Source organism: Hordeum vulgare, chromosome 3H (genome assembly GCF_904849725.1).
Source record: "Hordeum vulgare subsp. vulgare chromosome 3H, MorexV3_pseudomolecules_assembly, whole genome shotgun sequence".
NCBI lineage: Eukaryota > Viridiplantae > Streptophyta > Magnoliopsida > Poales > Poaceae > Hordeum > Hordeum vulgare.
Window position 1 is genome coordinate 541,223,378 of NC_058520.1, and position 11,266 is coordinate 541,234,643.

At 49.5% G+C, this 11,266-nt stretch overlaps 1 protein-coding gene across 1 annotated transcript; it reads right to left on the bottom strand.

Moving 5' to 3' along the window:
- Positions 1 to 7,400: 7,400 nt before the first annotated feature.
- LOC123444829 (glucan endo-1,3-beta-glucosidase 14-like) lies at positions 7,401 to 10,108 on the bottom strand. Its single transcript, XM_045121684.1, has 2 exons — positions 9,894 to 10,108; positions 7,401 to 8,883 (listed from the first exon to the last, which is right to left on the bottom strand). The coding sequence occupies exons 1-2, from the start codon at positions 9,955 to 9,957 to the stop codon at positions 7,712 to 7,714; spliced, it is 1,236 nt and encodes a 411-aa protein (XP_044977619.1). The 5' UTR covers positions 9,958 to 10,108; the 3' UTR covers positions 7,401 to 7,711.
- Between the last annotated feature and the right edge of the window lie 1,158 nt (positions 10,109 to 11,266).

Here is an 11,266-nt window from a genome sequence, read left to right on the forward strand (position 1 = left end):
GATCCCGCAGCGCAGCCTCGGCGTGGCGCAGCTCGAGAAGCTCCGCATCGAGGAGCAAAAGAAGATGGGGGAGGGTCGTCCGCGGCCACGCCGTCGTCGCACGCGCTCAACGGCAGGGCCCTCTGCCACCTCCCCGCCGTAGCCCCCGCTGAGCGCCCTGTCGAGGCCGGCCGCCGCGGACCACTGCGGCTTCAAGCCGGCGCTCTGGAGCCCGGCAGATCCAGCCTAGCACTTGTACAAGAGAAGCATGTGCCCCCGCAACCTCCACTCCCAAATCCAATGGTACGTGTCTGCCCTCTCCACGTCACCGCACGGCGTTGGTATGCATGTGTACACACGAACGAGGCCTCAAACTTATGCAAATTATACGCCGACCAGGTGAGCACGGGCCTGTCCCTTACGGCGCCGTCGAGCCACCCAACGGAGCCCCCTTCAAACCAAATGTACAGCAGCGGCAGCAGGAGGAGCAGCGCGGTGGCGCCGGCCCCGACATCGACACCGACGGAGGATGAGAGGGTACGTATTATATATGTCTCACGCCGCTCCCATGATGAACTTCAACTTGTTTGTGATGGATGGTCGTTGAATGTAGATTTGGGTAGAGTGTAGGAAACGGCCGGCGTGGATAGGTCCTGGCCCTTCATGTTCGAGGAGATTAGTTCATGATGAGAGGAACATCAAGCTTTATTGATCACTCTGAATGTCTTCAGACATACATTTCAAACACAGGGAATTGAGCACCACCACACAGGATGTTTATAGTTGAGGTTAAATTCTGCGCAATTTTACATAATGGACAGTCACACAAATTGTTGATGGTCATCAAAGGCACTATCTTAGAAGGGGAACGACACCATGCTGTTGAAAATTCCGGCCAGTTCGAATACACCTTCGAATACACCGCAGGTAAGTATGCACTAAATGGACTTAGTGGCGGTTGGCTTTGAGGAGGGAGGCAACGAGGAGCGGGGAGCTCGGGCGGACGTGCAGAGGGGATGACCCTCCCTCGAGGCCGGCCCACGCCCCGGCGCGGAGCGGGGAGCTGCTGCCCAAGGGCAGCGGCCCCGACGCGGCAGCTACGGCGGTGCGACACGAGGGGTGGATGGTGCGGTACGAGCGCAGAAGATCGGGAGGTCCTTCCTCCACACCCGCTACTTCGTGCTCGACAACAAGCTCCTCGCATACTACAAGAAGCAACCCAAGGACAACAACATGGTAGGTGCTCCAGACCTTCAGAGCTCCGTACCAGAGTTTCTGGTCAGAGTTAGATCGTTTGAGCTGTTAGGGCCGCGGTCCACCTTCCGGAGTGACCTCCCGTTGCTTCCCGGTGAGTTTTCAGCGGGATTTTTCCTCGCTCGTGGCGCGCTCTGGCCAATTTTGGCGAAGCGGGGCAGGGCGATCGGAGGATCCTGTATCGGTCGCAGTTCTACTACTTGCAGTAAATAATTTGGGCGGAGAGCAGTTCGGTTCCACAGCTAGGCCGGGATCTGCTGGGTTGAACTGAATGTTTTGTTCGTGCGGTGAGAATCACATGAGCCGGTGTCAATCGATTGTAAAATCTGAAGCTGAGCAAATCTGTTCATTATAATTTGCAAGTGCTCTGTTGAGCTGGGGCTCTTGAACAAGAGGGGATGCTTTTAGTTGAGTCTCGAAAGTGCTAACGAATGTGCCTCGCGAATTAGTGGGGTTTTCCTTTTTCAATGCACCCATTTTTTGAATTTATAGCTGCAAGTAAATAGTTTCTTTGGACATACAACATTGCTTCATTTTTATTTTATAAGATAAAAAACAAAACCTCTATCATATAGCTTCATTTTAAGCAGAAAATAATGCTTGAATTAATCCATTGAAACCAAATGAAATTTAAGCTACAACTACTTACTATTGAATCAAGAATCAAGATCAATTAGGTAGATTTAGATAGCTAGGTTGAGAGATTGAATCAATCACTATTGTGTAGTGTTTTTTAGTACAAAGGTGTAAAGTATTCTTTTAGTAGGAAAGCCTTGAGATATTTTTTGCCCAGTGCAACGCACGGGCATTTGTACTAGCCATACTAAACTATGAAAGTGTTCTCTTCCCGAGCTCACATCCACCCTAACAAACAGTAAAATTGGAAAAATAGTAAAAGAAACATAACATTTTAAATTTTTGTGTTAAACATTGATGAATATTTTACTTGCATGCAAAAAATTGTAATGGAATGACATTTGTGGACGTGGGGGCGAAAACAAAATCGATGCTCCAATATGCTTCCAAAACTAGTATTTTTGGAGCACTGGATTTATCTTTCCTGGCCTACATGAATGTCAATTTGTCACCAAATTTTGCACACATGTGAAATACTCCCTCTGTAAACTAATATAAAAGCGTTTAGATAACTACTTTAGTGATCTAAATGCTCTTATATTAGTTTACAGAGGGAGTATTTCTTAAAAATTTGGAGTTAAAAAAGTTATTCATACAGGTGCATTGCAGTTTGAGATTAGAAACTGCATGTCCGTGCCAACTCTCTCTTTATTTTCCAAAAAAATATCTTTTTTCACACAATTTATAATTGGCAAAGATGCACATGTTTTTTTTTCTGGGGAAAGGTAAAGATGCATATGTGTTGCAGATATATTGGCTTGCAACCTAGAGGGGAACCTAGTGAACGGCTGATGCTAGACTCTAAGGTTTAAACAGAAACCACGAATGCAATTTATTTGACGAGTAACGAATGTAAATACACATTTGAGCTTTTTGTCGCCAATTGAGCTACGGCGGGCCCAAAACGTATGGGCTTCAACCCCAGACAGACTTGCCTTTCTAAATACGCATCGGGTCCATTTGATATCTTCCCACCAGGCCGAATAATGCACTGATGAAGCCATCTGTTACTCCCACTGACGGACAGACCCATAACATCAATGGAACTTAACCAAGAACAAGTGAACAACCCAGAAAATAAGAACAAGTGCCAATTCTCTGAGGTTTTTACACTCACAAATTATCTGATTTTTGCCATTTTTAATTGGAAAAGGCACAACCAGGACAATGGAAGCATTGCAGAAATAATTTACTTATCTATTTTGACATGATGATATTCGACCAGTCCATTTTATGCTTAATGGAAAGACATTTATCTTGCTGCTCCCTCGAAGTATACCTGTTATTTAAGTGAACCATATCCCTGTAAGTATTAATCGATTCACAATCTGTTACAAATATTGTGTTTGTACAATGAATAAACGTAACAACCTTGACAAAAAAAAAACAGAGAAATGAAGATTAAAGAACAAATTCGATGTAACTGCAGTTGTTAAAGAACCAGTTAGACACTTCTCCTAAAAAGACATCTATCTGATTGACTAGCAATAGCAAGACAAACTAGCTAGTACCCCGGACTCATCTAAGGGCCAGTTCTTTTGAGCTGTGGCTTATGTATAAGCTACCGTGGAAATAAGCCCCTGATAAGCTACGGTGAAAATAAGCTCCTGATAAGCTACGGTGAAAATAAGCCTTTCAGTTCTTTTGTCTGAGCTTATGTTCGCAGCTCTCTGGTGTAAATCTATAATACCCCATAGCAGAAACTTCGACAGTAGAAAAGCTCGGACACGAAGCCAGCTGTCGGAGGAACTGCGGAGGGACGGGAGATAGCGGGCGGATTGGACGAGCTGCTGCATGCTCGGCTTGCTGCCTGCTCGGCCTCAAGTGTTGTAGGGCTAAGGGGATGGCTAGCGCAGGCGGTGGATTGAGCAGAGGAGCAGGTAGTTAGCGGCGGCGGCAAGGGCGGACGTAGAGGATGGCCGTCGGCAGAGGTCGGCAAGGGCGGGCGTAGAGGACGGCCGTCAGCACAGGGTGAGGGGAACCGGCCTTGTAGACGGCGACTGATGGGGAACGAGAGCGGTGGCGGAGGCTCATGGGATCCAGCCTCGTAGGCAGCGGCTGATGGCGAACGACGGCGGCGGCTTGAGAAACTCTTGTGGCGAGTAAGAGGGTGCTTCGATTCAAGAGATTAAAATACTAAAAATAGTCTTTTTAGGAGTTTAAAGTTTCAAGCATTCCTGATCAAAGAAGGCTAAAACTAGTCTTAGACTAAAAAAAATAGTCAGCGATACCCTTACTAAAATGTGGATTAGTCCTCTCTCTGCTCATTTAACTCCTCTCGTTTTACACATGCGAGTTCTGGATTGGAGGGTTTGCAGGATAATAAATGCTCATTAACTTGATTTTAGCCTCTTTCGTATTTGGATCCAAGCATGGGTGAGGCTAAAAGTTTTAGTCGCACTATTTTTAGTAATGGGACAACATATCCAAGCATCCTCTAAGAACGCGAGGGGGCGAGGGATCTGGTCGATTCGTTTCTCGGGTCTCGTTCGGGTGTGACTGCAGTTGGGCTTGGTGGCAAAATCGTTGTAATTAAGTGCAAAAACAAGGGCAATTCGGTATACCCCTTCGACTTTAAGTCAGCTTCTGCGGGAAGCACCTCCTACCCCATCTTTTTCTTATTGTGAAGAACAAACCGATGGAAATAAGTTAAGCGAGGACTTCAAAACGAGTTCTTTTGAGCTTCTAGCTTATTTTGACAATAAGCTTGTAGAAGCTGCAAAAGAACTGGCCCTAAGATCATCTTCACTCGAATACAGCAAATTCGGCATCTTGAATGCCCGTGGATGCGCTAACGAAAGGATGCACGTCCATCAGAGTGTTCGGACGCCAAACAGAACGTATCATCTCCGACGAGGCAACGGTTCTAAGCATGATTTGGGCGGATGCTATGGATTCAATGGTTGTGGAGCGTTCTCCTCGGGCGTGGCCATCTCCTCCTCGGGCCTGACTAAGATGAGGTCGGTGACGGAGGACTTGGATGCGCTGCCCGTCATGTCAAAGAAGGTTCGAAGGGAGCTTGGCGATGGAGTGAAGTGGAGTGCCTGAGATTTGGTCCGGAAAATAAATGAGGTTGCATATATGTAGGGTCGGTGGGCCATCGTGGACCGGATATGATGTGACGGACGACATGTGGGCGCGCCCAGGCATTTTCATATTCGCTCTAAATTTGGTTTGAATATGAGGGATGTTAGTTAGTTTGAATGTTTAATGCAGACATGAGTTGTTTGTGTGTGTCGCCTTTTTTGACCGATGAGTCCAGACTGGACGTTTGAAACTTGTTTGTGACGCGCGGTTGTAGATGGACAGCCCCCTCCTCCATAGTGAGTGCAACTACCCTACAGATCTCGTATCCACCGAGAACCAGAAATCCTCTATCACCCGTGTCATAGAAAAAGGAGTACACCGAGCACAATACTCGACTGAACCGTCCGTTTTCATCAGAAACACAGGTTCAGAAGCACACACGACGATTATCACCGCAAAACACAGTGTGGCCTATCTGGGTCAAGCTACACGGTACACACCCCAATGGAAAAAAAGGCACTTGCATCCGAATGACGAAATAGGCAAAGACACACCGCTACAGCCTACAGGGACAGGCATAGATGGGTGGGCAGCACCTACACACACGTCTTTCCTTTCCTTTCTAGAAAGATAACTGCACACTGTGATTCCGGGAATAAAGCCTCCCTCCACAGACCTGCACACTGCGTGCCTGCATACACTGATGGAGGCGTTGGAGGGTGAAGCAGGCAGTACCGACTTGAGAATATAGAAAAATATCCAGCAAAAGGGCACCACGTCCGCATGACCAACGAGGCAGGGATGACATGAGATGAGATCTCGAACGGCCGAATGGTACTTGGTTGGCTCGGACCTCTGACCTCTCAAATGGATGACATGAAGCAGCAGGTAGTGAGCGGTGAACAGCTCGCTGGGCAGGATAGCCAAGCGTGCCGCAGCCAGACGAGGACGATGCCTCCTTCCCCTTTCTCTATCTGAACCGTCTCTAGTCTCCATCGTTTGGCTTCTTGCAGCGGGGACCGATGGGTGGTTTGGGCGGAGCCGTCAGCCAAATCTGTGGGTGTGCTGGTTAGTTAGGCGTGTTTGTTTACATGGATTTTTTTATGTACTCTTTTCGTTTTTAAATATAAGTCTTTTAAAAGATTTAATTAATGGTCTACATACGGAGTAAAATGAGTGAATCTATACTCTAAAGTATGTCCTTAGTGAAACCTTAGAAAGACTTATATTTAGGGACGGAGAGAGTATGAACTAAAAAAGTCTTTTTTATCTCCATTTAAATCAAATAAGAGGGATTTTAGTGACTAAAAATAAACATTTAAGACTAAAGGAAGAAGTCTCTATAAGAGGGTCTTTTTGAAACTTTTTCTAACATTGTTTCGGCTTTTAGCGTGTCATTTAATAACCTTTAATACGGTAACATGTTTTTAAACATGTTATTTAATAACCTATAGTTCGTATTTAGTTCTGAAAACCAAACAGATAGAAACTAGAGACTTTTTAGTTGAAAAGAAAAAGTCTTAGCACTTTGTAACCAAACAGGACGTTAGTTAGCGAGACGGTGGCGCATGCGCGGCGCATAATTGCGCGCGTACCGGTGGTCAGACCCATCAAGCCAGCGATGGGTCTCAACCAACAGGGAACCGTCCGCGGTCCCTGTAGCCGAGCACGCCGCTCAACAGGACCGATCATCTGGCTCACATGCGCACATGCCGCACCGCACCGCACCGGAGGGAAGCGCTTGCGTTGCGTGACCCGTTACCTAACCAGACATGGGCGCAACGCAACACGCCCCCAAATCCGCCGCTCCTGCGCTGGGGTTTTCGTCTGCCCACACGGTAGACGGTACGTACGTCCACTTTCCCAGCACGATCTGTTACCAAGCTTAAACTAGCGCATCAGCGGCACGAGCTTGGTACCCGCGAGAGAGCTCAAGAGGCGAGTTATATCTTATGTGTGGTTCAGACTTAACTGAGCGAGTTATATCTTATATGTGGTTCAGACTTAGGCCCTGTTTGGTTCCAAATAAGTCACCAACTTATAAGTTAAAAAATGCAAAAAATGACTTATTTTACCAAACAGACCCAACTTATAAATCACCCCAACTTATAAGTAATAAGTTGCTTCACCCCAACTTAATATGTGGTTCGTCTGATGATGAGCGGCCATGGGCAAGACAACGCAGAGGCGCTGGACACGATGCGTTAGCCGGAAGGGAGCACAGCCGCCCCAATCATTCGTGCGGTGGTGGTGGTGGTCTCGTGGTGGTACGTGTGGAGGAAGCTCGGAGGAATAATGCGGCGAGCATGACACCCACCGCCGTCGCCAACGTTATCTGCAACCCAAAGCGGAGAGAGAAAAAGGCACCGCAACTGCAAGATTATTGATTATCAGGCGTGCAACTTCATTCAGATTACGAGCTGGTACTAGCGGAGGCTTTCCCTCGTGTTGTTCAGCGACGGGACGGGACGTTGGTCGAATTGCTTTGCCGCTTTGACATTCCCTGACACGATTTCTTTCTTTCTTCCTTCCTTTCCCGCCTAATAAGTGCCACTATGTTTCTCCAGTCAAACACTCTAGGAATTTTCCGCGCTTTCTACGATGCCCGCCCGTCCATCCGTCCATCGCCGTCCCTTTCCTCTCGAGATCATTGGGACGGGAATAATAAGAGAAGGGAAAGGAAAAACTTTCAGGGACGGGCATCGCCGTCGCGCCAAATTTCCGAATCTCACCCTGCCCCATAATTGATTTACAGGCTTCCGGTGTACAACGAATGATGATGATGAATCGCTAGCTTAGTTTAATTTAATTTGATTTAGCTCGCCAACAATGCTGACACCATGGGCAATACCAGCAGTAGCGCCAAAGAAGATAATCTTCTTCTTACCGAGGCCGCCAGTCTTGACGCGGACGAGAACATGGACTGCGACGAGTACGGGTCGAACCGCCCCACCGACGAGCCCCCGCCGGAGCCGCCGAAGCCGGGGTTGGCCCCGGCGGTGCCGGCGTTGATGGCGTACACCGGCGAGCCGTTGGGGTAGAAGAGGCCGTAGTTTCTCTCGGACGCCGGGCCGGGCTTCATGTTCTCGTTGAAGAGCGCGAAGACGAACACGTCGATGGGCACGCTGGGCTTGAGCGGCGTGCCCTGGCTCATGGCGATCCGCTGCATGAGGTTGCCGTTGTACGCCGCCGCGTTCTGCGCGGTGGCGCCCACCTCGTCCTCGTCCCCCTTGGAGGGCCACCCCGTCTCCGACACCCGCACGCCGATGTCGGCGTGCCCCATGGCCTTCATGGCCGCGTACACCGCGTCGATCTGCGCGTACAGCATGTTGTCGTACACCAGGCCGCCGTCGCGCACGCCGGCGTTGGGCTGGAACAGCACGTACGGCAGCGACACGCTGCCGGGGCTCCCCTTGTAGGCGAAGAAGGGGTAGGCGTTGATGAGGAACGGGGAGCCCGTCTTGCTGTGGAAGTCGAGCAGCGGCTTCACGTACTGCGCCACGCCCTCCTGGAACGCGCCGGACGACGGCGGGAAGCTGGTGGCGAGCACGTTCACCGAGTGCGCCGACGAGACCGTCACCTGGCCGCCGCCCACCCCGAGCGCGGCCAGCGCGTCGTAGACGGCCTGCATGGCGGGCACGAGGCTGGCCGCCATGGCCGTGTCGTTGTTGCCCAGCACCTCGTTGCCGACGATGATGCCGGTGATGCGGGTGGCCGGGATGAAGGGCTGCACGTGCTGCGCCACCCACTGCCGCGCCGCGCCGGGGCTGCTGGCCATGGTCTGCAGGTTCTCGTTGCCCACGGAGATGATGAACTCCACGCCCGTGTTGGCGAACGCCGTCAGCACCTTGGGGTCCGCGTCGTACAGCTTCACCTTGTTCACGTTCATCGACCGGAGCAGGCTCGCCACCTGCGTCGGGTCCGGCAGGTTGTTTGCGATCTGCCCGTAGTTTATGCCGAACTTTTGCTGCGCCGACACTGTGCCCACTGCGGAAAAGCACGGCCAGGTTAACACTTCACTTAACAGTGTCAGCAATCAACCCCATCGTTTCGCAAGAAAATGGTACTACCTCCGTCACCGTTCAAAAAGCACAGTTAAATTTACATGTATTTTTATACCAATATGAATGCTATTTTCAGCACATCCCACATTCAATCAATAACAAACTAGGTTTGAGAAAATTTTCAAACACGCTTTCTAAACCGTGACGAAGAGAGTATCTTCTTCGAAAAGAAAAGAAAACCATTTTTAAAATCGAATTCCCCTTTTCAGATATAGCCACACCGAATGCTCTAGGTCGGCAGTCTCTTTCGTTTGGGGATCAACTTGCACAAAATAATCGATCGGAAACAGACAGCCTGCTACACCCACTGATATCCAGCTGATGATGTATGCAATTGCGGACGGTTGGGTGAGATGGACATGGCAGCAGAGAGGAAGGGTGAATTCGCAGTCGCAAGTGTATTGGTTTCGGTGTGCGCAAGGAAAAAGTGTAAGTATTGGTTTGAGCAATGGATAAATAAACAAATAAATCTCGTGGTGACGCGGGAAGCTTGAAGCTGGGTCACATGCGCGCGCATCAATCAAAGCTGACAAAGCGAGGCGGCTAAGTTAGCTCTTACGACAATGAAGAGCAACCCTGATAAGCATGGCTCCCTGGATCTGAGATCTCCATGCTCTGCTTCGTAGCTTGGTACTGTTCTTTCCATGTAGTGGAAGCATGGAGCTCAGGAATTGTAGCGAAAACAGCCTTGAGACCCTTGGAGACGGCGGCACTGCCGGTTGGAGCAGGAACGACGGCTCGTGTGTAGTAGAATTCATCGGGCAAGCGTTCGAGCTGGCAGAGGCGCAGAGAGAGAGAGCAGCAGCAGCAGCAGAGCTCCTCACCGGATTGATACACAGCAATGGCGGGCGGCGTCGGCGGAGACGCGGTGCAAGCAAGGAGAGAGAGGCAGAAGGAAGCGAGCAGGAAGAAGAGCGAGAGCAGAGCACACACCTGATGAAAAGAGCGAGAGCAGCAGGATGCAGGGCAGGAGCGACGACGAGGCCCGGAGCTCCATTGCCTAAGCTCTCTCCTCTCTGCCCCTGCCCTTGGCCGATGTATGTGGTCTGGCCGTTTGGAGCCCTTGCGTTTTTTCGTTCTATTATAGTAGAGCGGCTCCTTCCGTCGGGATCGACCCCTCGTCTTCCCGAGTTACTCCAGTTTTTATAGGGAACGCTAGTATAGTACTCCCACCACCGGTGACCGTGTCTACCCAGCCACAGGCCCACCGATACCAATGTGCTCACAGAAGAAGGCAGTATATAAAACTAATGGAAATATCTGGGCGAAGTCGGCGCCGTGAGGCTGGCCTAGAGCAGCAGAGTCCAGACCTGGCGCACCACACGGGCCGTGGCAACGTGTGCGACCGCTCCGTCACGCACGCAGGGTTCCCTTCACGCTTCCTCCATCCTGACCCCTGACCCGTTGGCTGTTGCGCCTGCTCGTACCCGCGCCGGGGTATGGACCGTCGAGCGCTTGTTTTTATGTGCACCTCCGGCCTCCGGGTGAAAACAACAGTTCGGACAAACGTTGCGTACTCTGTCGTTTGAGCTTTGAACTGTCCGTTAAGCTACTGACAAACGAATGAACTGTCTGTTGAGCGTGCCCGAGCAGCGGTCAAGCGTCGCGCATTGGCTAGTCTGACCTGAGGTGGGAGTGCATATCTAAACTCCTGCCTCTCGCGGCAATAATTTTGTTTGTTTTTTTGCGATCGATCGATGTATCATAGCAGTGCATGCATAGGACGGAGGGTGTGAATGTCCCGTTGCTACTCTCTTCTTGTTTACGGCTAGCTTGTCTTTTTCGGATGCAGGAAAAACGACTTCACGGTTCACACCAATATGTTTTCACGAAGCAATTCCACGTCGATGTTTTCTGATGACAAGTTTAGTTATCCGGGGATGATAAATCTAGTTGTGAATGTCTAAAAAAAGTTAGTTATGAAGTATGACAGTTTTTTTGTTTAGACGGCAAGTTTAGAAAAAAAAATTGGTTTTTTTTGTAGGGCAATTTTAGTTATAAAACATTTGGACAGTGTTACTTTGTGTCACATGTGTGGCACATAACATTTATGTTTTTTTTCCGAATGATGATTGTCTTGTGGTTTAGAAAAAAGAAAATGATTGTTGCCTCTGCATACCTCACATGAACAGGGATAGGTTCCTTGTGCATGCATGCATATCGACTCTTCAACTCGTCAAGTCCAGTAGAGGCAAAAGGATGGATCGATATGGTTTCATTCGTGCGCGGCTAGCTGTTGTCGCATAGACCATTTTAATTTTTAGAACACAATAATGCTAGAAGTACGGACTGTCTACGACAGATTT

Coding starts and splice junctions, on each gene's coding strand:
- LOC123444829 (XM_045121684.1), bottom strand. CDS start 9,957: ATGGAGCTCCGGGCCTCGTCGTCGCTCCTGCCCTGCATCCTGCTGCTC. Junction 8,884..9,893: donor GCTCTCGCTCTTTTCATCAG/GTGTGTGCTCTG, acceptor GCTTTTCCGCAG/TGGGCACAGTGTCGGCGCAG.